This window comes from Scyliorhinus torazame, chromosome 7, assembly GCF_047496885.1.
Source record: "Scyliorhinus torazame isolate Kashiwa2021f chromosome 7, sScyTor2.1, whole genome shotgun sequence".
In the NCBI taxonomy this organism is placed as follows: Eukaryota; Metazoa; Chordata; class Chondrichthyes; order Carcharhiniformes; family Scyliorhinidae; genus Scyliorhinus; species Scyliorhinus torazame.
This window is the reverse complement of record NC_092713.1, coordinates 189,656,143-189,681,482: the sequence shown is the minus strand read 5'-3', so window position 1 is coordinate 189,681,482 and position 25,340 is coordinate 189,656,143. Positions and strand designations below refer to the sequence as shown.

Genomic DNA, 25,340 nt, shown 5'->3' with positions numbered 1-25,340 from the left:
CAATGATGGGCGGAGATAGTTGCTGGACCTCAATATGGAACTGAAATTAGGTACAGACACGTTCTCCCTGTGTCTGCGTGGGTTTCCTCCGGGTGCTCCGGTTTCCCCTCACAAGTCCCGAGCGATGTGCTGTTAGGTAATTTGGACATTCTGAATTCTCCCTCTGTGACCTGAACAGGTGCCGGAATGTGTTGACTTGGGGCTTTTCACAGTAACTTCATTGCAGTGTTAATGTAAGCCTACTTGTGACAATAAAGATTATAAAAGAGTACAAGAAGTAAGAATATGGAGTATACTTAAAAATGTTCAAGGTGATGGATGTAACTGAACAGAATAGGGACCTGAGGTTTTGATCACTCATTCATTTAAAACCAATGGCTCACTTTGCAGCTGGTAAAGGAAGTAAATAATATGCTGGTGCATCGAGGGGGACTTGAAGGTGATTTTGAAACGTTCCTCTTTTTGGTGAGATCTACATCAGAATACTGTGGATGCTAGAAATAGGAAATAAAAAGCAGGAGCAAAATACTGAGCAGGCCGCACAGCAGCTGTGGAGTGAGAGTGTTTATGATAATCTTTATAAGTGTCACAAGTAGGCTTACATTAACACTACAATGAAGTTACTGTGAAAATCCCCTAGTCGCCACACTCCGGCACCTGTTCGGGTACACGGAGAATACAGAATGTCCAATTCGCCTAATAAGCACGCCTTTCGGTACTTGTGGGAGGAAACCGGAGCACTTGGAGGAAACCCACGCAGACACGGGGAGAATGTGCAGACTCTGCTTCGACAGTGACCCAGCCAGGGATCAAACCCGGGTCCCTGGGACTGTGAAGCAACAGTGCTAACCACTGTGCTACCATGCCACCCATAAAGGGAATGGTAATAATGGTATTAGAGACTAAAGCAGGTGTTAGCAGAATGCCGATCAACACTGCCTGAAACCAAAATAGCAGAATGTGTTAATAGAAAAAGGGTTATTGCTGTCTGAACATGGGAACAGCCGGGCACTTGGATATTGGGGGTGGATGGTTGTGAGGTGCACTCAAGTTATTGAACTCCGAGTTGAGTCCAGAAGGCTGTAAATGCCCAATCAGATGAAGTTCTGCTCCTCCAGCTTGTGTTGGGCTTCACTGGAACATTGTAACAGACTGAGGACAGAAATGTGACCATGAGAGCAAGGTGGTAAATTGAAATGGCAAGCGGCAGGAAGGCCAGGATCATGTTTGCAGATTGACCAAGGTGTTCCGCAAAGTCGTCATCCAGTCTGTTTTTAGCCTCCCCGACATAGAGGAGAGCATATGTGAGCGGAAAATAGAGTAAACTAAATTGAAGTGCAAATACATTGCCACACGTGGAAGGAGTGTTTGGGCCTTGGACAGTGAGGAGGAAGGAGGTAAAGGGGCAAGTGTTACCCCTACCACGATTGCATGAGAATGTGCCATGGGAAGGGCATAAGATATTGTAATAGAGGAGTGGACCAGGATGTCAGGGAGAGAACTTCCTTTGGAAGTGCAGGAAACGGGTCAATCACAGTTCAGGGCCCTGACTATCATGGGGTATTCCTCGGCTGAAGAAAATGGAAGACATGTCAGAAGCACCAGATTTCCACATCCATAGTATTTTACTTTTATTTTAAACTCTAAGGTGGTGCTGGATTTGAGAGTCGGGAAAGCTGTTTAATGGTGTGAAAAGAATACAGACGATCTAGCCATTGATTTTCCCAATCAGGTGATGTAAGTATGGCATAGCTTACCAGTGGGGATTATAGAACAGAACACCATGATAAGCTTTGATACAAGAACTGGTAGTATTGGTAATAACTAATATTCAGGACTAGTTCTTGCAATCCATTTTGGAGCATTCTCAAATAATAGCCTGGTCATTTATATTTGGTCAATTTCAAGTTTCTTATCTGTTGTGAATATCTAGCTCATGATTCATGTGTTTGTTTTTGGGATTTAATATTTAAATGTCGAAAATGGGGTAAATGCAGTAAAGCAAGCTTGGACATAATTGCATTTCAATGGTGGCTTTGTTGACGTAAGAGGTTAACAGCTAGAAAGATAAAACTGAAATATAGGTTAGCTTATTGAGCTAAAGGGTTAGAAACCTGATGTCTGCAATGCGTACAAAGATGTACATTCCAGAGGGATGTTTTTACTCAGATTTCGAGCTAAATTAATTTGAAAGCATTCAAAAAACCCTGAAAGGTTATAAATCTCAAATCTCAACAGATCAAATAAGTAATTGTAAATGAGGAATAATTAATCTAAAAGTCGGTTTCAAGACTGCCCAGAGCAAGCTACGTAGTTGTGGAGAAGAGTGAAGCTTGGGGAACTTTGGTGTCAATTTACCTGCATGTTTGTTGAGAGTTTTGTTTACAGTTTAGAGTTTGTGGTTTTCAGCTCACTGAGGGAAGATAACCATAACCCAAGTGAATGACTGCAAGTGAGGCTTAATCTGTTTGAATTTAGTAAGGAAACAGAAGCTGGAAGATTGTCTCGTTAAAACCTAGTGCAAGAATCTACAATGGCCCCGACAGCGTCTTGTGATAAAGAAAGCATCAGGCTAATTAGGTTGGAAGTATTGAATAAACAGCCAGAACAAGGTACTGAGGCATCCTCAGTCAAGAGAGGGTAAATTAAAGTTTTATCTCAGAATAGCTGGCGCTGAGGAGAATTCTCCAGAAGACTTTGTGGGTGATTCTTACCGAAATAAGTAACTTTTAAGTTATGACAAAAACTGAATATGAGAAATCGTGAACAATCAGCAGTCAGCTGAATTGGCAAGGACCATCGTTTTCCCTTCTAATGTCTCTTGCCCTCCTTGACAGAACCAAAGAATGTTTAGAGCACTGAAGGCAGCCGTTCGGCCAACCCTGTCCATGCTGCCTCTCTGCAAGAGCAGCTCACTGCTCCCCCACCCTTTCCCTATAGCTTGCAAACTCTTTCCTCTTCACATGTTACGGGGTTCACTTTTGAAAGCCACAATTGAATCTACCTTCACCATACTTTCAGGTGGTACATTCCAGGTCTGAAACGCTTGTGAACAAAGTTGTTTTTTCATATAAATGAAAGCAAAATACTCTGGACACTGGAAATCTGGGGGCGGGAAAACAAAGTACTGGAAAACTCAGCAATTCTGACTGCATATTTCCTCGCTCCCACCTTCTACTCTGCTTCAGCTGTTCCACCCCCTTTCATACAGTACATATTCCATCACGTTTTCCCTCTCTTTAGCTCTGAAGAAGTCATAAGGACTCAATATTACCTCTTTCTCTCTTCACCCAAGCTGTCAGACCTGCTGAGTTTTTCTAGCATAATCTGTTTTTGTTTTTTCATGTGCAATTGCTTCTTTCGTCAATCGCCTCAAATAATTTTAACTGTTCTGAATGCTTCCACCAGTGAGAACAGCTTCTTTCTACCTACTTTATCAGACCGGTAATCCCTTTCTTGCTTGCAGTTTCAAACTTTTTTTGTTGTGCTCAACACATTTCAGAGTGGCGCTATCAGTAAAAATGAACTTTCCTCACTTCTCTCCGTTGCGGACATGCAAACCAACCCATGCTTTCTTGTCTCTTCTGTTGAAATCCAGACTCATTGTGCCATCTCCGATTGGTGGCTCAGTTTTGTCTCTGAAAACCTCAGCATTATGAAAGCCCCTGCCTTTCTTTTCACCTACTACTTCAAGATTTTGAAGCTTCATGAAGTGTCTTCTACATTTAAAAAAATATTTTTAAAGTTGAGGTTTCCTATCGGCTGCTCCTTTACGATCTACAGATATTCAATTTGTTTGATTACGCACAATACAATTAATTTTGAAGCTCGGATTCCTTCATATTACTGAATGTCATTAAGTTCCATATTGTACCTGTTCACACCTTTTGCTCTAATTTATTACCTCGTCCGACAATGTATGTTCCAGTATAATTCTGTCTGAATTTCCTCCTCTTTTCCCCCGCCGCCGCCACTCCTGTCTGCAACTCCAGCAGGTCCGACACCATGAATATGGCCACGAGGGGACCCGGCTCCCAATTCCATACACACAACCTTGGACATGGCACTAAAAAAACAACCCCCAATATCTTTCCAACTTGGGGCAGGACCAGAGCACATGGACATGATTGGTAGGGCCCTCCACACTGCTCACAACTATCCTCCACCGCTTCAAACAGCCGGCTCATCCTCGCCTTCATTATGTGCGCCCTATACACCACTTTTAGCTGAATCAATCCCAGCCTCGCATACAAGGTGGAGATCGCTGAGCCAACCCCACTTTCCAAACCTCCACCCTACAGCATCTCGAGCAGCAAGGAGGATGGCGCCACTGGGAAAAGTCGTTTTGCAAAATTCTGCACCTGCATATACCTAAAGCCTTCCTCACACTGCAGTCCATACTTCACCCCCTAAACTTACGAATCTCCCCTCCAGAAACACATCCTTCATCTCTTTCACCCCCTTCTCCTCCCACCCCCAGAACCTCTCATCCATTCTCCCCAGCTCAAACCCATGATGAATTCTGTTGAATTAACATCTCTGTTATCTTAATGAAACTCGGGGGCATTGAAGAACTGGCTATCAGTGTGGAATTGCTCCACATTCATCATCTCAAGCACTCACTGATAGTTGAGAGGATTGTTTTTCAAGTTTACAGCATTTAAAAGCTGCATCTGCTTTAATGTGGTTCCATTAATATTGCAGTTGACAGTCAGTGAAACATTTGAAATAATTGTAATATGAGCAGATGGCGTATAAAAAGTGTTGGCTGCATGTCTCGTTTGCACCTCTTAAATACTTCAATTACCAATTAGAAAATGAGACATTAAGATGCCAGAAAAGATTTTCTTCGTAAAATGTTAACATCTGAAGAAGTTGCTGCAGAATGGCGATCCTCAGAGTTATCATCTTGCAGGTAGCTCACTTTTGCATGTGGTGAATTATACCATAAGACACAGGAGCAGAATTAGGCCACTCGGCCCATCGAGTCTGCTCCGCCATTCAATCATGGCTGATATTTTTCTCATCCCCATTCTCCTGCCTTCTCTCCATAACCCCTGATTCCTTTATTAATCAAGAACCTATCGATCTCTGTCTTAAAGACACTCTGTGATTTGGCCTCCGCAACTTTCTGCGGCAAAGAGTTCCACAGATTCACCAGCCTCTGGCTGAAGAAATTCCTCCTCATCTCTGTTTTAAAGGATCGTCCCTTTAGTCTGAGATTCTGTCCTCCTAGTTTTTCCTACAAGTGGGAACATCCTCTCCACATCCACTCTATCCAGGCCTCGCAGTATCCTGTAAGTTTCAAAAGGTCCCCCCATGTCCTTCTAAACTCCAAATAGTGCAGACCCAGAGTCCTCAACCATTCCTCATACGAAAAGCTCTTCATTCCAGGGATCATTCTTGTGAACATTCTCTGGACCCTTTCCAAAGCCAGCACACCCTTCCTTAGCACAATACTCCAAATGGGGTCTGACCAGAGCCTTATATATTTCCTCAGAAGTCCATCCCTGGTCTTATATTCTAGCCCTCTTGACATGAATGCAAAGATTGCATTTGCCTTCCTAACTGCCAACTGAACCTGCACATTAACCTTCAGAGAATCTTGAACAAGGACCCTCAAGTCCCTTTGTGCTTCTGATTTCCTAAGCATTTCCCCATTTGGAAAATAGTCTATGCCTTCATTTCTCCTTCCAAAGATTTCCATGTTGTATTCCATCTGCCACTTCTTTGCCCACTCTCCTGGCCTGTTCATGTCCTTCTGCAGTCCGCCTGCTTCCTCAATACTACCTGTCCCTCTACAGATCTTTGTATCATCTGCAAACTTAGCAACAGTGCCTTCAGTTCCTCCTTTCAGATCATTAATGTACATTGTGAAAAGTTCTGGTCCCAGCACCGACCCCTGAGGCACACCACTAGTCACCGGCTGCCATCCTGAAAAAGACCCCTTTATCGCTACTCTCTGCCTTCTGCCAGTCAGCCAATCCTCTTATCCATGCCAGGATCTTACCCTTAACACCATGGACTCTTAACTTATTTAACTGTCTCCGAGCGGCACCTTGTCAAAGGCTTTCTGGAAATCTTAATAAATCACGTCCACTGGTTCTCCTTTGCCTAACTTCCTTGTTACTTCCTCAAAGAACTCTAACAGATTTGTCAGACATGACCTCCTCTTGACGAAGCCGTACTGGCTTGGTCCAATTTTATCATGCACCTTCTAAGTACTCTGCGATTGCATCTTTAATAATGGACTCTAAAATCTTACCAATGACTGAAGTCAGGCTAACTGGCCAATAATTTCCTGTCTTCTGCCTCCCTGCATTCTTAAACAACGGTGTGACAGTAGCCACTTTCCAGTCCTCTAGGACTCTTCCTGCCTCCAGTGATTCCTGAAAAATCACCAATGCCTCCACAATCTCCTCAGCTATCTCTTTTAGAACCCTGGGGTGTAGTCCATCCGGTCCAGGTGATTTATCCACCTTCAGACCTTTCAGTTTCCCCAGAACCTTCTCCTTAGTGATGGTCACTACACGCACCTCTGCCCCCTGATTCTCCTGGAGCTTTGGCATCCCACTGGTGTCTGCCACCGTGAAGACTGATGGAAAGTAACTATTCAGTTCCTCTGCCATTTCTTTGTTTCCTATTATTACTTCTCCCACCACATTTTCCAGTGGTCCAATGTCTTTTGCCCCTCTTATCTTTTATATAATGAAAAAAACTCTTCCTATCTTCCTTTATATTACTAGCTAGCTTGCACTCCTATTTCATCTTCTCCCCCCTTATTACGTTTTTAGTTGTCCTCTGCTTGCTTTTAAAGGCTTCCGAATCCTCTGGCATCCCACTAACCCTCGCCAGTTTGTATGCCTTTTCTTTTGCTTTTATGCTGTCCTTGACTTCCCTCGTCTGCCATGGATGCCTTGTCCTCCCCTTAACATGTTTCCTCCTCCTTGGGATGAATTTCTGTTGTGCCTCCCGAATAACCCCCCAAAACTGCCATTGTTGTTCCACTGTCTTCCGTGCCTAGGCTCCTTTTCCAATCAACTCTGGCCAGCTCCTCCCTCGTGTCTTTGTCGTTACCCCTATTTAATTGTAATACCGTTGCATCTGATTGCAGCCTCTCCCTCTCAAACTGCAGGGTAAATTCTATTATATTGTGGTCACTGCTCCCTAAGGGTTCCTTCACCTTAAGTTCCCTTATCAAGTCTGCATCATTACACATCACCAAATCCAGAATTGCCTGTTCGCTAGTAGGCTCTGTCACAAGCTGCTCCAAAAATCCATCGCTTAGACATTTCACACATTCCTTTTCTTGGGATCCACTACCAACCTGATTTACCCAGTCCACCTGCAAATTGAAGTCCCCCATGATTGTCGTAATATTGCCTTTTTTACATGTCTTATCTGTCTCCTGATTTATCTTCTACCCCACATCCTGACTACTGCTCGGGGTCCTGTACATGACTCCCATCAGGGTGTTTTTAACTTTGCAATTCCTCAACTCTACCTGCAGAGATTCTATGCCTTCTGATCCTATGTCGCTCCTTGCTATCGATTTAACTTCATTCCTTTTCTTAAAAATGTTTTTATTCAAGGTTTTTCAATAATTTTTACAAAACACTCCAAAAAGGAAAATAATACAAACAAAACAGGGCAATATGCCAACGAAACAAAACAACGTAACCCTCTAAACGATTAACAATTTAACACCCATCTCAAAGCAAAATGCCCCCCCCCCCCGGTTGCTGCTGCTGCTGACCTCCACCTAACGTTCCGCGAGAAAGTCAAAGAACGGTTGCCACCGCCCGGAGAACCCCTGCAAGGACCCTCGCAAGGCAAACTTTATCTTCTCCAACCTAAGAAACCCCTCCATGTCGTTGACCCAAGCCTCTACGCTTGTGCTTCGCGTCCCTCCACATTAACAAGAGCCTTCTCCGGGCCACCAAGGAGGCCAAGGCCAGATTTCCGGCCTCTTTCGACTCCTGCACTCCCGAATCGTCTGATATCCCAAATATTGCTATCTCCCAGCTCGGTTTTACCCGAGTAGCTAAGACCTTGGACATAGCCTTTGCAAAGCCCTTCCAAAATTCCGTAAGCGCCGGGCATGTCCAAAACATATGGGCGTGGTTTGCTGGGCCCCCGTACACCTCACACACCTGTCCTCTACCCCAAAAAACTTACTCATCCTCGCCCCTGTCATATGCGCCCTGTGCACCACTTTAAACTGGGTCAGGCGGAGCCTGGTGCAAGATGAGGAGGAATTGACCCTGCCCGGGGTCAGCCCACAGGCCCTCATCCAGCTCCTCCTCCCACTTGCCCTTCAGCTCCTCCACCGAGGCTTCCTCCACCTCCTGCAGCTCCTGGCACATCTCCGATATCTTACCCTCCCCAACCCACACGCCCGAAACCACCCTATCCTGTATCCTCCGGGCAGGCAGCAGCGGGATTTCCCCGACTTGCTTTCTCACGAACGCCCGAACCTGCATATACCGAAAGGCATTTCCCAGAGGTAACCCAAATTTCTCCTCCAGCGCCCTGTTGCTCTTCTTAGCCTTAGTTTTATTAGCTCTGATTATGTCACCTTTGCTCACGAGTCGCCAGGTATCTTTCTGATACCGCCACGTGGTTCAAGCTCGAGTTATGATTAATAAGTCAGCACACCGCTTAGTAAGATTGAAATCAACGGTCATTTATTATATACTACAAGTAATGCTTACACAATAATCCTACTATCTACATAGAAACCTACCACTACTGGCCAATACTTAACTTTAGGAAGGGCCCACCAGGTCAGGGAAACGAATGGCTTATTGAATCGGATCTGGCCCGTGGGATTCAAAAGGCTGATACGGGTCGATGGCTAGGAGTCTTTATCGGGTAGCGATCGCTGGAGTCAAACTTACTGTTTCTGGTGGATGTTCTTGCGAAGGTCTCGAGCAGGAGAAGACGAGAGAGAGAGAGAGAGATCTGAGGAGTGAAATCGGCTTAGAAGAGCCACACTGCGGGCGGGTCCTTATCCCGCTTGAGGATAAGCGAGATCAAAGCCTGCGACATCATCGGGGGAAGGATTCCCTTTTCCTTCGCCTCATTAAAGGTTCTCAGCAACAACGGGCCCAACAGCTCCGAGAACTTCCTGTAGAACTCAACCTGGAACCCATCCGGCCCCAGCCTGCATACTCCCCAGCCCCTTAACTCGCTCCTCCATCTCGATGGGGGCCCCAAACCCTCTATCCGCCCCTCCTCTACCCTTGGGAACCTCAGTTGGTCCTGGAACTGCCGCGTCCTCCCCCGCATCCCCCCCCCCCCCCCCCCCCCCCCTTTCGGGGGATTCTGCGTATCTCCTATCCACCCTCAGTATCTCCCCCACCAATCTCTCCCTCCATCCTCTCCCTGTGAGCCCTGATTGAAATTAGCTCCCCCCCCCGACCACTGACTTCAGCGCCTCCCAGACCCCACTCACCGACACATCCCCATTATCATTGGCCTCCACATATCTTTGGATGCACCCCCGAACCCGCCCACAAACCTCCTCGTCCATCAGCAGTCCCACATCCATTCGCCACAACGGGCGCTAGCCTCTCTTTCCCCCCCCCCAACTCCAGCTCCACCCAGTGCGGGGCGTGATCCGAAATCGTAATGTCCGAATACTCCACCCCCTCCACTCTCGGGATCAGTGCCCTGCTTACCACAAAAAAGTGCATTCGCGAGTAGTCCTTGTGCACATGGGAGAAGAAGGAGAACTCCCTTGGCCTGGCAAACCTCCACGGATCCACTCCCCCCATCTGATCCATAAACCCCCTCAGGACCTTGGCCGCTGCCGGCCTCTTACCCAACCTCGACCTAGACCGATCTAAGCCCCCCCCCCCATCAGATTACCTGCCTCCAGATCCGGGATCTGACTCAACATCCGCTTCATGAACCCTGCATCGTCCCAGTTTGGGGCATACACATTCACCAGCACCACCCGGGCCTCCTGCAGCTTGCCACTCACCATCACATATCGACCCCCTTTATCCGCCACAATACCCACCGCCTCAAATGCCACCCGCTTACTCACCAGGATTGCGACCCCCCCCCCTGTTTTTCGCGTCCAGCCCAGAGTGAAAGGCCTGTCCCACTCATCCCTTCCTCAGCCTGGTCTGATCCGCAATCTTCAGGTGCGTCTCCTGCAACATGGCTACGCCTGCCTTTAGCCCCTTTAAGTGCGCAAACACCCGGGGCCTCTTGACCGGCCCATTCAAGCCTCTCCCGTTCCACGTGATCAGCCAGATCGGGGGACTACCCGCGCCCCATCTCCTTTTTTAGGCCAGCCATGTGCCCGCGCCTCCCGCACTCTCCAGCCCCCCAGGCGGAGGCTTCCCGCCTCGACTCTCCCTCTTACCTTCAACTCTCCCTCAGTCAACACAGCAGCAACCCAGTCTCCCCCCCCCCCCCCCCGATTTAGCTTCATTCCTTACTAACAATGCAACCCCGCCCCCTTTTCCTATCTGCCTGTCCTTTCGATAGGACACATATCCTTGGATATTTAGATCCCAGCCCTGATCCCCTTGCAGCCTCCTCTCTGTGATACCCACAACATCACACTGACAAATTTCAATGTGCGCAACAAGCTCGTTTACCTTGTTCCGTGTACTGCGCGCATTTAGGTACAATGCCCTCAGCCCTCACACTTGTCACCTTTTTAGCTCTGCCTGAGGGTGACGTTGTTCTCTTATTTTGGTTCTCTATTTCCCCAGTTATTACACCTTCTAAGCTAACATTCTGGTTCTCACCCACCTGCCATACTAGTTTAAATCTTCCCGGGTGACTGTAGCAAACCTCATAGCCAGGATATCAGTGCCCCTCCAGTTTAGATGCAACCCAGCCTTCTTGTACAGGTCCCACCTGCCCCGGAAGAGATCCCAATGATCCTGAAATCTGAAACCCTCCCTCCTGTACCACCAGTTTAGCCATGTTTCTAGCCTCCTATTTCTAGCCTCACTGGCACGTGGCACATCCTGAGATTACAACCCTAGAGGTCCTGACTTTTAGCTTACTGCCTAACTCCCTGAACTCCTTCTGCAGGACCTCTTCACTCTTCCTTCCTATGTCGTTAGTACCTATGTGTACTACGACCTCTGGCTGTTCACTCTCCCCCTTCAGGATGCCCTGTGTTCGTTCAGAGACATCCTTGACCCTAGCACTAGGGAGGCAACATACCATCCTGGAGTCTCTTTCACATCCACAGAAGCGCCTATCTGTGCCCCTTACAATAGAGTCCCCTACAACTCGCTCTCCTGCACTTTGCCCTCCCCTGCTCAGCAACAGAGCCAGTGTGCTGTCTGCTGTTGTTTTCCCCTGATAGGCTATCCCCCTCAACAGTATCCAAAACGGTATACCTGTTCGGGAGGGGGATAGCCACAGGGGATTCCTGCACCGACTGTCTGCCCTTTCTAGCGGCCACCCATCTGTCTGCGTGCCCCTTGGGTGTGACCACGTCTCTATAACTCGTATCTATGACGCTTTCTGCCATCTGCATGTTCCTAAGTGCATCTAACTGCTGCTCCAACCGAACCACGGGGTCTGTGAGGAGCTGCCATTGGTTACACTTGCTGCAGATGTAGTCGACCGGAACGCTGGAAGCGTCACGGATCTGCCACATCTCGCAGTTAGAGCACTGCACCGAGCTGAGTGATATTTAAGCACTAGTTAGTTAATTTAAAATAAATACTTAAATTATTATTACGATTAGGGGCAGCACGGTGGCGCAGTGGTTAGCACTGGGACTACGGCGCTGAGGCCCCGGTTTGAATCCCGTCCTGGGTCACTGTCCGTGTGGAGTTTGCACATTCTTCCTGTGTCTGCGTGGTTTCACCCCCACAACCCAAAGATGTCCAAGTTAGGTGGATTGGCCACGCTAAATTGCCCGTTAATTGGAAAAAATGAATTAAGTACTCTAAATGTATTTTTAAAAAATTCTTATTAGATTAAGCTCTAGATTTTTACTATAATATTAATGCTAAATACTAATCTGTGTTAATTAGGTTTTTTTCAAATTCATCAGATTCCCTACCAGCCAATCAGGTTACAGCTTTACTGTGATGTCACTTAAGTTCTCTTTCCCTCTCTCTCCCCACCTCCCCCTACACACACAATTTGAAAGGGTCTTTATATCACTTATCTTCCTAAGATACTCTCTGGATCTCTCCCTGCAGATTACCAGTTACAAAGCCAGAAGAAAGAAAACAAAACAAAAAGGGAAAAAGCACATCCTCCCACTCTGCACCGAATTACCACACTGTTCCAAATTTCAATCTTCATTCGGGCTCACGCACTCGGGTTGTCTCCACTTCACGTGCGCAAAGCGTATCCATGGACTGTCACTTGTGGATGTTGTTACTCTGGTTTTAAGACTCTTCCACAGCACCTACAGCTAAAAGTATTGCCTGGTAGACAAAATGCAGATTATTCATAGCCTCCATTGCATCAGGTAACAATAACCAGGTTTGCAGCAGACCTTTGTACCCCTGGAATAAAGAGTAGAGGTGGAGGTAGCAAATCAACCATGATTTTCACTCCTGATTTGTTATTCAATAAAATGTGTTTTTTCAAGTGTGAAATCCAGCTGTGATGCTCCCCCCAGTCAAACATCCTGCTGACAGGATCTGTCCAGCCTCAGTGCAGAATAACTATTTGGGAAGGGTATATAGAGATGGGCCACTATCAATGGACCATATCCCAGTCAGTGCCTTCAGAATAGAAGGAGAAAATTGAAAAGAAAATAAGCAGTTCACTGCTTAAGCACAGTGGTGGTGCCTGCCCCATGTGAAAAGAAACTAAGTTTAATTTCTTGTGTTATGACTGATATTCCCTTTTACTCTTTCCAGTCTCTTCACCCTGCTTCTTCTTCCATCCCAACGCCTTGCCATACTCTTTTTCTGTTTACTGTGGCAGAACATTTTCACTCACTCCATGCTGTCACTCTTAAAAATGAGTCCGAAAAGTCCTCAACTGCTTAATTAGAGACAGCTACAATGTTGGGCAATGTGAAATCGTCATGATACATGTTCGTAAAACATTTCACTCCGAAGTGTTGGATTTCATGTTTGTTTGGTTGGGAAAATCGTCAGGAGGAAATAGTTACTTTTTGGTATTTAGCTACTTTGTTGCCATGTCTCCTAGATGAGGGTGAGGGAGGTCAGAATTTTGAAATGGTGAGGACTAATAAGAGCACCACAAGTGTGAATATGAACAAAACTTGAATGGTGGTGTCACTAGGACTAGTGTGTTATCGTTTGAGATGCACAACGACAGACTGCCAAACGTAGCCCAGGAGTCCAGTATGTGCTTTTATTTGTTACTCGCTGGTTAATCAATATTTGTGAGGCTGGAAGCATTGATTTCAACTTTCTGCATGGCCCCTTGGGGCTCTGTGATTAGACACCTGCCATTCTACTTGTCCCTTCCTCCTGTGTCTGTACGGAACTAACAGTCATGATCCATGCTCATAACTGAATCTGCTGCATTCAGCCGTGTTAAACCCGATGTTTTCAGCACCCCTGCATGGAAAAGTCCTTCTATTGTGGTTCAGCTGCTGTGGTGTCCAAATCTCATGGCTGCTTTGGCTGGATGCTAAAGATCTTGTTGAAACCTGTTTTCCATAATTCAGTTTTTAGAAGTTTGGCAAAAATCAATTTGCTCCTTTGCTCTTTGGAAACTTTTGGAAAGAGTACAGTTTGATGCGTATTTCCGACACCTCATCAGAGTGGCAATTCATTATATGCCGTGTGTCATGAGTTACTTGACCGTGGAGGTTTAGAATGAAACTTAATTTTGTTTTCACCTGACATCCACTTATGTACGTTCTCTTGCATAAGACTGGGTAGGAATCAAAAGTGGTAACCCGAGATGTTTGTATTTCCTCCATGGTGTAAGAATATTGAGGCTAGTTTGAACAAATCATTTCATGTCTCAACTGAGATTAGTTAAAATAGCACAGACCGGGAATCGGTGCAGAACCTGTAAACCTATCTGGTGCATATAGTGGAATTTCATCCCAGACTCTTCATATGGGCTTCATCTTCTCCTTTCCATTTGCTTGTAAAGCTTCACGTGCGAGGAATGGAGGTGTTTCCTGAAAACAGATTTCCTTTCTTCGAGTATTGAGTTGTTTAAAAGCTGCAATCCAGGTGTGGATCAAGTCATTCCAACTCTGTCATATTGTTACATAAAATAATTGTGAGTTTTCCTTCACGAGGTTCAACGGGACTGAACTTTTTGATTGTAACAATCTCTTCCTTTCAAAGCTTTATAAAGTCTCCCCATGGCTTTTGGGTTACCTCCACAATCCCTCCTGATGCTTTCTTCTTTTGGAAAATGCTCTGTGATGCTGTTGCAAGAAGAGGGCTACCAAATATCATGATTTGAAGCATGCTAATCAATATTCTGGGCGAATGTTTATTACAAGCTTAATCTAGCGACTGCTCCCCATTGATGGATGGACATGTTGCGCGCATGGTGAACAGAGTTCTTATTGGAATTTATAAAAAGCAGAATCTGGTTCATCGCTTGGCTTTCAGTAAATCAGTGGTGGGATTGGTGTGGCATCTGAAATTCTGTAAGATGGAATGACATGTATTCAGTTGATTTGTGGTGCAATTAAAATGACAATTTGTTAATGGGGATCTTTAAAAACAACTGGCACACTTTCCCTATCAAGGCTTATTTAATCAACATCACCAAAAAGAGCATTAGTTGGTGACTAATCTCTCCACTGTATAGATGGAACATTCCCAACTGCTGAATAGTTGTTGGGTTCACCCATAACAGAGTGGCTACACTTGAAAGTAATTCATTGTTGGTCATGTGTTATGGAATCTCCTGGGAGAGATGATGTAGTGCTAAATAAATATAAATTAACATTTTGGAACATTTGATTTCGGCACCTGGTTGGTTAGACCCTTATCGGTCTGGAACTTGCTATTGTACCTGTTTCTCTGACAAAAATGGTTTTTTCAGCAACTTTGGGATGTTATGCTTTGAGCATTGTCCTAATTTGTGGAACTTCTGGAAAAAGGCGAATTCTGGAATTCCCAGATCGTGGTGGTGATTCAGTGCTGTAAAGAAGCATTGTCAAGGGCACTATTTCTACATAAGGCTCAGTACAACTTCTCACTTTTACCATTTTCTCATTGGGACGGCACGGTAGCATCGTGGTTAGCATTGTTGCTTCACAGCGCCAGGGCCCCAGGTTTGATTCACGGCTTGGGTCACTGTCTGTGCGGAATCTGCACGTTCTCCCCATGTCTGTGTGTGCTCCGATTTCCTCCCACAAATCCTGAAAGATGTGCTTGTTGCGTGAATTGGACATTCTGAATTCTCCCTCAGTGTACCCCACCAGGTGCCGGAGTGTGGCAACTAGGGTATTTTCTCAGTAGCTTCATTGCAGTGTTAATGTAAGCCTACTTGTGACAATAATAAAAATTATTATTATCACAGTGTAGAGTCTTTCAAATTGTTCCAGACTGCCGCACGCGCATTATCATGTAAAATGTGACACTGAGCCAGCCAAACAAAGATTAATAGGAAGGGTAGGTTTTAAGGAAATATCTTAAAGGAGGAGAAGAAAGATAGAAAGGTGTAGTGAGGGTATTCCACAAACTTGGGACCCAGGCAGCGGAAGGCGCTGCTGCCAAAGATGGATCAATGGAGCTTGCGGATGTGTAATGGGTCAGAGTTGGAAGAGCATCAAGATCTTGGAGATTTGTCGGCCCCATCCAAATGAGATAATCATAGACCTTGGGTTGTGAGACGAGCACCTCCTGGGGTGAGTTGAAGACTCATCCCTGATGTCAATTAACTTGACCTGGAGTAGGTTTTTCCCCCTCACCTTGCAGATATATTTCAAATTTTCTCCCACCTCATGGTCTGAAATTTGAATATGGTTCTGCAGATGTTCATAAACTGGTACCTTCATATTTAATAAATTTACCAAAACTGCCAATGGACAGTTCCACAATGTGAGTGGCTTTGAGAACATCACAGTCGAGATTAATCTGGACTTATTCGAGAAAAAGATGTATGCAACTTTTAAAAATACTATTTTTATAGCTCATAGACTAAGTTTCAGCGGGTTGGTGTTTATCCTAGTACATATCAAAGTTACATGACACATGATATCCAATACCAAATACAGTGACTAAGATTTCAGTTTGATTCATGGATTCTATACGATTACCTGGATATTGGGAAAATAAAGGCAAATTGCACTTTGTAGAAGTGAGGGCTTGCTTAGTGGGGTGACACAAGAGACAATCACTGAGGAACCAGTTCAAAACTTTAGCAGGGTTTTATGTTTTTTGCTTGGATTTTGCATGCAAATGTTAGAAAGGTATTCCATCAAGAGCTAGTTTTCACCGTAAACTTTCCTGACATTTACTTTCAAACTTCATTCGGCAAATACCAGGGTGAGCAACCCTTATTCAAAATGCTTGGGGCCGAGTGTCTCAGATTCTGGAAATTTCAATTTTGGAATACCTGTATCTGTATAGTTGTGAAACGTCGCATAGCTAGCGGATCTCTGGTGAACACCGTGTTACTTTTCATTAGAAGCATGATTTTGACGCTCAAAGTGCGGATTTCAGATCTTTTCAAGTAAGGGTGCTCAACCTGTAGAAACGTCAGCCAGACAATAGTACAATGAAGACTGCACTGTATTTCCATTTAAAAACAGGTGGAATGGATCCTTGTCACTGTTGTGGATAGGCACTTTCATTATTATGTATTTGGCTCTGAATTTGCTGGATAATTTCCACCTAATGCTTTCACATTTATTTTCCAGAGACCACCTTTCATGCCCCCTCCTATGGCCAGTATGCCCCCACCACCAGGAATGATATTTCCGCCAGGGATGCCCCCAGTTTCTGCTCCAGCACCTGGGTTGCCGAGCAATGAAGAAATTTGGGTGGAAAACAAAACCCCAGAAGGAAAGGTAAGTTCTGGGAGAATTCTGGCTCTGGTAAAATGATTGTTGAAATTGTTCTGTATAAAAGGGGAAAAATATCTGTCCCTTAAATATCTGTTCCCGAGAAACAAAGGATGATGAAAGCTGAGATTTCAGTGTTAATTCGGTTTTGCTTAATTGCATTTTCTGCAGTTGCAGTTAGCTTGTGAAGTGGTAATTATTAAAGATTTAGTTGCTAATTTTGCTGAACAAAGAGCTAATCAAAAGTTTAATGGTTCGGCTGCATAAGGCTTCCACATTCAGAAGCTGCCTTGCAAAGACTCGAGTTCTGATCAACAGAATTATTTTGGCTGAAGTGAGCTCTCGATAAATTTCTGCAGATGCAATTCAAGTGTTGGGTTGGGGTTTACAAACTAACCATTGACTGCTGGAAATCTGAGCCTTGAAGACCAGCGAACCCGGTTCTGTTCCTAATTGTTTTTTACTTGCTGTTTGATGTGTTTGAACTTCAAGAGCCTGGAGATGAAAAGGGCTGTTCCTCATGCAGTTGCTACTTTGGTGAACAAATCTTAAAGCTGAGAACCAGAAACAATTTGTGTTGGAAACCGAAGTGTGTGCAACTTAATTGAAACATGGAATTACATTTTCTAAGTGGTCCTCCAGGTGTAACAAAATATACCACCTATCTGTCTGGCCTGCAAAGACAGACTTTTCAAGTCCTCAGTCCAAAGATGTGCAGGTTGCTAAATTGCCCCTTCGTGTCCAACGGTTAGGTGGGGTAACAAGGATAGGGCAGGGGAGTGGCCTAAGTTTGGGTGTGGAAGATTGGTGCAGACTCAATGGGCTGAATGGCCCCTATCTGCACTGGAGGGATTCTACAACATAAGTTACCATTGTCCTGAGGGAAGCCTCACTGGTCTGGGATAATCTCATCCTGTTGGGAAGCAGGGATCACAAATGACCCCTCTTATTGTGATCTGCTCAACATGATCATCTCAACAATGATTATGTTCTGTAATGCATTCTTCTTCAACAAAATCTTGCAATGCAAGAACGTTAAACACTGGTTCACATGCAGAGCTTTTCAAAATGGCAAATTAAATGAAAGCTATTTGATATATTAGCTTGATAACGATCATAAAATAATAGGGTGTCTCCCCAATATATATGTCACAGGTTGTCTACTTTTCAGACACTATTCTGAAAGATGTTATAAATCATTTTTATTCAAGTGGGAAGCTCTCTTGATTACACAACCGTTGTTAATCTGATAGAGAAATTGCCATCCAGTTAATTTATGTAATTGAAAGAAAAGTAGGAATTTATGTTCAATTTTTTTATTACTGGCTGATCTCCTGTGGTGCTGCTGACAATGGCAGTGTCACCAACAAAGTGTGTTGATGGAACAGTACTACAGGAATTAACTGACATTTTTTGTAGGAAGTCTGAAACTAAATGGGACAGCGTGGGAGAATTGAGTCATTTTCAGAGTTTTCTGTTGAAGGAAACAGAAATTTGCAGATAACTGAATCCCGGACTGATTGCATAATTATATTCTGAGATTACACAGTATTTTCCCTCAATCACATCATGCAGCTTGCAGTTACCAGCTTGCTTTTATGTACTCCTAACTGCTCGGTGACTTATTCCCTTTTTTGTTTCTAAGATTAAATGTTGATTTTGTTATGATCCCTTTTGGGGAATTGTAAGCCAAAATAACCAAATGAATAAATTATCAGTGAGGTTTCATTTAAAAAAAAAAAAAAAAAAATTTTTTTTTACTCAAACATGAATCAAAACCAACACAAATTAAGTGCGAATTAACAGGCAAAATATGCTTCAAATAAATTACGTTTCACATTAGATAGTCGATACAACAAAGCCACAAGCAGCCTAATCATTCCCTGCACAAATGTGGCACCACTCCCACAGTGTTTCCAACTTAAAATCAACTTGGCCCTCAAGTTGCATTCCCAAGCAGGTACATTACAACTGAGGTCTCTGTGTATGGTTAACCCGACATTGCGCATATCTACCAATCCCTTCTCCCTCTCGTTATGTTAGTCTTGATGGCTCGGCATTCCGGAGTTCCTTTTGAACCAACCAACTGTTTGTTTTTTTAAAATATATTTATTAAAGTTTTTTAACACAATTTTTCTCCCTTACAAACAATAACCCCCCTCCCCCCTGCCCCCTCGTAACAAAAAAAAACGAGAAATCGCGCAGAGCAAGATATATACATGGCAAAATGATATATTTACACAGCTTTGTACACTGGCCCTCACCCGTACGTGCCAGTTTCCCCAACCCTTCATGTTATCTCTTGCTCATCCACCCTCCCAGGCAATCCCCCCACCCTCCCAGGATGCCCCCCCCCCCCCCCCCCCTCAAAGGTTGCTGCTGCTGCTGACCGACCTTCCTCTAACGCTCCGCGAGATAGTCTAGGAACGGTTGCCACCGCCTGTAGAACCCCTGCGCAGACCCTCAAGGCGAACTTAATCCTCTCCAACGAACCAACCAACTGTTGACCGGGACCCTCGCTCCAGTCGATTGATAGACTTTTAATTTCACCTCTTTATCGAACACAGTATAAAATCCCAATGGGGGTCTGTGTTAAATCACTGTCTGTCCAAGGCATAGCAACAGCCACTATGCAAACAGCTCCTGTGCTCACTTCCTTGCAGCACATCTGTTTTTCACTGCAGACCACCACTGTTATGCTGATATAGTTTTTAGCCATCAGGCCTTGCTGGTGTTGTCACTTTGTGAGTACCGTATCAGGCTATCGTGTCTCCTTTAACTTGGCCATATTTCCCAGTAGGCTTATGGCCAGGGCTACACATCCAACAACACCCAGTTCACAATTTGGTCTTCTGATACAAATCCTCAGCTCTTTGCATGCCTGAGCTATTCGCACCATTTCTTTTAGAATTCGGTACCTTTTAGCTTGCTCAGATCTTGCTTCCTCGGGAGTGTCTAGAATTCTATTTCCTCCATAGTGCCAAATGGAATGCTGACTTTTTCATAGAGCTGCACTGGCTTCTCCAGATTCGGTGTTCCTTTTTCTGTCTCTGTCTGCTTTCTCTTTGTGGCTATGTCTGTGTGCTAATTGCCATGTGCTTACATCTCTCTTTTGTCTTGTAACCTTTGTGTTCAGCCACATGGCTCCTGTAACTTAACTGCCTGTTGATGCTGCTTCCAGGTCACATGGATCAGTAATTTTTCTTGTCCAAGAAAAATATAATTGATCCGATTATAATTCAACACCATGAGTCCATTTCAGACATTTTAAAAAAACAATTGGATTGCACGGACATTTTAAAGAAATTACATTTTCCTTACTATATGCTTCCAGGTCAACGGTCAACACAATTTGTACTGCGCATATATGTGTAAGAATCATTAGCAACAAGTGTGGTGGCTAGGAAAATTCTAAATCCTATATTGAAGTCTGTGGGGTCAATAATAGTTTTTAATAGGGCTGCACGGTGGCACAGTGGTTAGCACTGCTGCCCCATGGCGCTGAGGTCCCAGGTTTAATCCCGGCTCTGGGTCACTGTCCGTGTGGAGTTTACACATTCTTCCCGTGTTTGCTTAGGTTTCGCCCCCACAACCCAAAGATGTGCAGGTTAGGTGGATTGGCCAAGCTAAATTGCCCATTAATTGGAAAAGATTAATTGGGTACTCTAAATTTTTTTTTTTTAAACTTTATTTAAAAAAAAAAATAGCTTTTAATATCTTTTTTAAAGTCCTTATTGTCACAAGTAGGCTTACATTAACACTGCAATGAAGTTACCGCGAAAAGCCTCTAATTACCACATTCCGGCGCCTGTTCGGGTACAAAGAACAAAGAAAAGTACAGCACAGGAACAGGCCTTTCGGCCCTCCAAGCCCGTGCCGACCATGCTGCCTGACTAAACTACAACCTTCTACACTTCCTGGGTCCATATCCCTCTATTCCCATCCTATACATGTATTTGTCAAGATGCCCCTTAAATGTCACTATCGCCCCTGCTTCCACCACCACCTCCGGTAGCGAGTTCCAGGCACCCACTACCCTCTGTGTATAAAAAAAAAAAAAAAAACTTGCCTCGTACATCTACTCTAAACCTTGCCCCTCGCACCTTAAACCTATGCCCCCTAGTAATTGACCCCTCTACCCTGGGGAAAAGCCTCTGACTATCCACTCTGTCTATGCCCCTCATAATTTTGTAGACCTCTATCAGGTCGCCTCTCAACCTCCTTCGTTCCAATGAGAACAAACCGAGTTTATTCAACCGCTCCTCATAGCTAATGCCCTCCATACCAGGCAACATTCTGGTAAATCTCTTCTGCACCTTTTCTAAAGCCTCCACATCCTTCTGGTAGTGTGGCGACCAGAATTGAACACTATACTCCAAGTGTGGCCTAACTAAGGTTCTATACAGCTGCAACATGACTTGCCAATTCTTATACTCAATGCCCCAGCCAATGAAGGTAAGCATGCCGTATGCCTTATTGACTACCTTCTCCACCTGTGTTGCCCCTTTCAGTGACCTGTGGACCTGTACACCTAGATATCTCTGACTTTCAATACTCTTGAGGGTTCTACCATTCACTGTATGTTCCCTACCTGCATTAGACCTTCCGAAATGCATTACCTCACATTTGTCCGGATTAAACTCCATCTGCCATCTCTCCGCCCAAGTCTCCAATCAATCTAAATCCTGCTGTATCCTCTGACAGTCCACATCGCTATCCGCAATTCCACCAACCTTTGTGTCGTCTGCAAACTTACCAGTCAGACCAGTTACATTTTCCTCCAAATCATTTATATATACTACGAACAGCAACGGTCCCAGCACTGATCCCTGCGGAATACCACTAGTCACAGCCCTCCAATCAGAAAAGCACCCTTCCATTGCTACTCTCTGCCTTCTATGACCTAGCCAGTTCTGTATCCATCTTGCCAGCGACTTCACCTTTTGTACCAGTCTGCCATGAGGGACCTTGTCAAAGGCCTTAATGAAGTCCATATAGACAACATCCACTGCCCTACCTGCATCAATCATCTTTGTAACCTCTTCAAAAAACTCTATCAAGTTAGTGAGACACGACCTCCCCTTCACAAAACCATGCTGCCTCTCGCTAATACATCCATTTGCTTCCAAATGGGAGTAGATCCTGTCTCGAAGAATTCTCTCCAGTAATTTCCCTACCACTGATGTAAGGCTCACCGGCCCGTAGTTCCCTGGATTATCTTTGCTACCCTTCTTAAACAAAGGAACAACATTGGCTATTCTCCAGTCCTCCGGGACATCACCTGAAGACAGTGAGGATCCAAAGATTTCTGTCAAGGCCTCAGCAATTTCCTCTCTAGCCTCCTTCAGTATTCTGGGGTAGATCCCATCAGGCCCTGAGGACTTATCTACCGTGATATTTTTCAAGGTGCCCAACACCTCGTCTTTTTGGATCTCAATGTGACCCAGGCTATCTCCAGACCCAACATCTACCAATTCCTTCTCTTTGGTGAATATTGATGCAAAGTATTCATTTAGTACCTCGCCCATTTCCTCTGGCTCCACACATAGATTCCCTTGCCTATCCTTCAGTGGGCCAACCCTTTCCCTGGCTACCCTCTTGTTTTTTTATGTACGTGTAAAAAGCCTTGGGATTTTCCTTAACCCTATTTGCCAATGACTTTTCGTGACCCCTTCTAGCCCTCCTGACTTGTTGCTTAAGTTCCTTCCTACTTTCCTTATATTCCACACAGGCTTCGTCTGTTCCCAGCCTTTTAGCCCTGACAAATGCCTCCTTTTTCTTTTTGACGAAGCCTACAATATCTCTCGTTATCCAAGGTTCCCGAAAATTGCTGTATTTATCCTTCATCCTCACAAAAACATGCCGGTCCTGAATTCCTTTCAACTGACACTTGAAAGCCTCCCACATGTCAGATGTTGATTTACCCTCCAACATCCGCCCCCAATCTAGGTTCATCAGTTCCCGCCTAATATTGTTATAATTAGCCTCTCCCCAATTTAACACATTCACCCTAGGACCACTCTTATCCTTGTCCACCAGCACTTTAAAACTTACTGAATTGTGGTCACTGTTCCCGAAATGCTCCCATACTGAAACTTCTACCACCTGGCCGGGCTCATTCCCCAATACCAGGTCCAGTACCGCCCCTTCCCGAGTTGGACTGTCTACATATTGTTTTAAGAAGCCCTTCTGGATGCTCCTTACAAACTCTGCCCCGTCTAAGCCCCTGGCACAGAGGGAAAACTCAAATGTCCAAATTACCTAACAGCACGTTTTTTGGGACTTGTGGAAGGAAACTGGAGCACCCGGAGGAAACCCACGCAGGCACGGAGAATGTGCAGACTCCACACAGCCAGTGACCCAAGCCGGGAATCGAACCTGGGACCCTTGCGCTGTGAATCAACAGTGCTAACCACTAAAGGGTGTTAATTGATGATTATACAAGACGTGCATCATAACACTCCAGAGAGAGAGAAGCTGAATTTGGATTTATCAACAGTTTGTCTGTGGAGACTGCAACAACCTCCACAAATCCTAATTCTGTGCAGCTACCACAGACCGAAGCATTTACTGGTTAATGAGACCAACTTGACACTGGAGGCATGCAGTAATGGTGTGCTGATATTTGGAATGTGCAAGAGGTGTGAAATAGAGGAGTGCAGGAATTTTGTTGTGTTCCAGGGTTGGAGGAGATTACAGAGATAGGGAGGCTGTGGCCATGGAGGAGTTTGAAAACAAGGATGACTATTTTAAAATAAAATTACAAGTGGTCGGGGGTTAGGATAGTGCGAAAAGAAGGGACCATAGAATCTACAGCGCAGAAGGAGGCCATTTGGCCCATAGAGTCTGCACTGGCCCTTGGAAAGCGCACCCTACATCAGCCCATGCCTCCACCCTATCCCCATTACCCAGTAACTTGATCAAAACTTTTGGACACTAAGGGGCAATTTAGCATGGCCAATCCATCCAACCTACATATCTTTGGACTGTGGGAGGAAACCCTCGCAAACACTGGGAGACAATGTAATCTCCACACAGTCACCTGAGGCCGGAATTGAACCCACAATCCTGGAGCTGTGAGGGAGCAGTGCTTGCCACCATGCCACTATGCCGCACTGCAGGAAAGGGCCCAGTTCCAAAAGACACAGCTGTTTGAAAATTGGAGGAGGTATCTCTCTGGCAGGCAACGGCAATTTGATATCTGAGCCAGTGTAGTCCAGCTTAACTAAATTTATTTAACATGTATCTCAGAACCAACATTTTATTTAAAAATGACCTTGCAAACCTGGCAAACCACATTTATTGCATTTTCCTATTTGTCCTGAGAAAAAGGTGGTGGGTCTGTTCTTTAAACTGCTGCAGGATTTTATTCCGTTACAATGAGAGAAAGGCATCCAGCAGGTGGAGTATAACTGTTCTTGTTTTCTCAGTTGCTGGGATGTGCTTGGTGAGTTTCTACAATGTATCCTGTGCATAATATACATTACATACACTGAGAGAAATTGGATTTTCAGTATACTGGCAATGCTGCAGATCAATTCTTTTTTTAAGAAAAAACTTTTTATTCATTCATGGGGTGTAGGCATCACTGGCTGAGCCAGCAATTATTGCACATCGCTAATTGCCTTTGAACAGAATGACTTTCTCGTCTGATTTCAGAGGACTTTTAAGAGTCAACCACATTGCAGTGGATCTGGAGTCACATGTAGACCAGACCGGTAATCAGGTACTTTGTCCTGGGTGGTGTCAAATTTCTTTCGGTGATCTGTCTTCACCCATACAAATGGAAGGTACTTTTTCCATAGCACTCCTAACATTTGTCTCGTGGATGCTGAGGCACTTGACAGGATAAAATGTCAGCTGTTTCTTGTGGGTTGCCCAGTATCTATCCTGCTCATCGAGCCAATGTCTGTTCCAATCAAGTTTTTGATGGTTGGTGACTGTTGCTATCTTTACTTGCTGTAAATATGGCAGTCAATAAGGTTGCCCTTTTATCTAGATATTGATATGATATGCTTTCAGAGTCGCCAGGTATCAAATGATACCGCCACAAGGTTCAACCGGGTATCGATCAAAGAGCCAAACAACCAGTTTGTTAGTTCAAGATCAGTGGTGCTTTATTTACACACTAGATTAACTTACACATGCAACATAAACACTACACCTAACAACTATGACAACATGTACTTAACTTCAGGCACCCGGCTTAGGTCAGAGGAACAGTGGCCTTTGTTTGAATCTGGATAGGCTGGATCTGGAGAACTAACTGCGGTTCGGCTAGGATCATCCGTCTGGTAGCGAGCGTTGAACTTGGACTTGCTTCTGGTCGTGGTGCTGCAGTTGGAGATGGGCGTTGCCGGAGCGCCAGGTCCAAAAGAGA

General features: G+C 44.8%; 1 protein-coding gene across 7 annotated transcripts in view; it reads left to right on the top strand.

Moving 5' to 3' along the window:
• Nucleotides 1–25,340, top strand: part of tcerg1b (transcription elongation regulator 1b (CA150)) — a 171,781-nt gene that overhangs the window by 48,192 nt on the left and 98,249 nt on the right. For all 7 annotated transcript variants that reach the window (XM_072511892.1, XM_072511898.1, XM_072511896.1 and 4 more), the window contains exon 3: nt 16,817–16,966. In XM_072511892.1, coding sequence (XP_072367993.1) covers nt 16,817–16,966 — 150 coding nt within the window. The remainder of the gene's footprint in view (nt 1–16,816; nt 16,967–25,340) is intronic.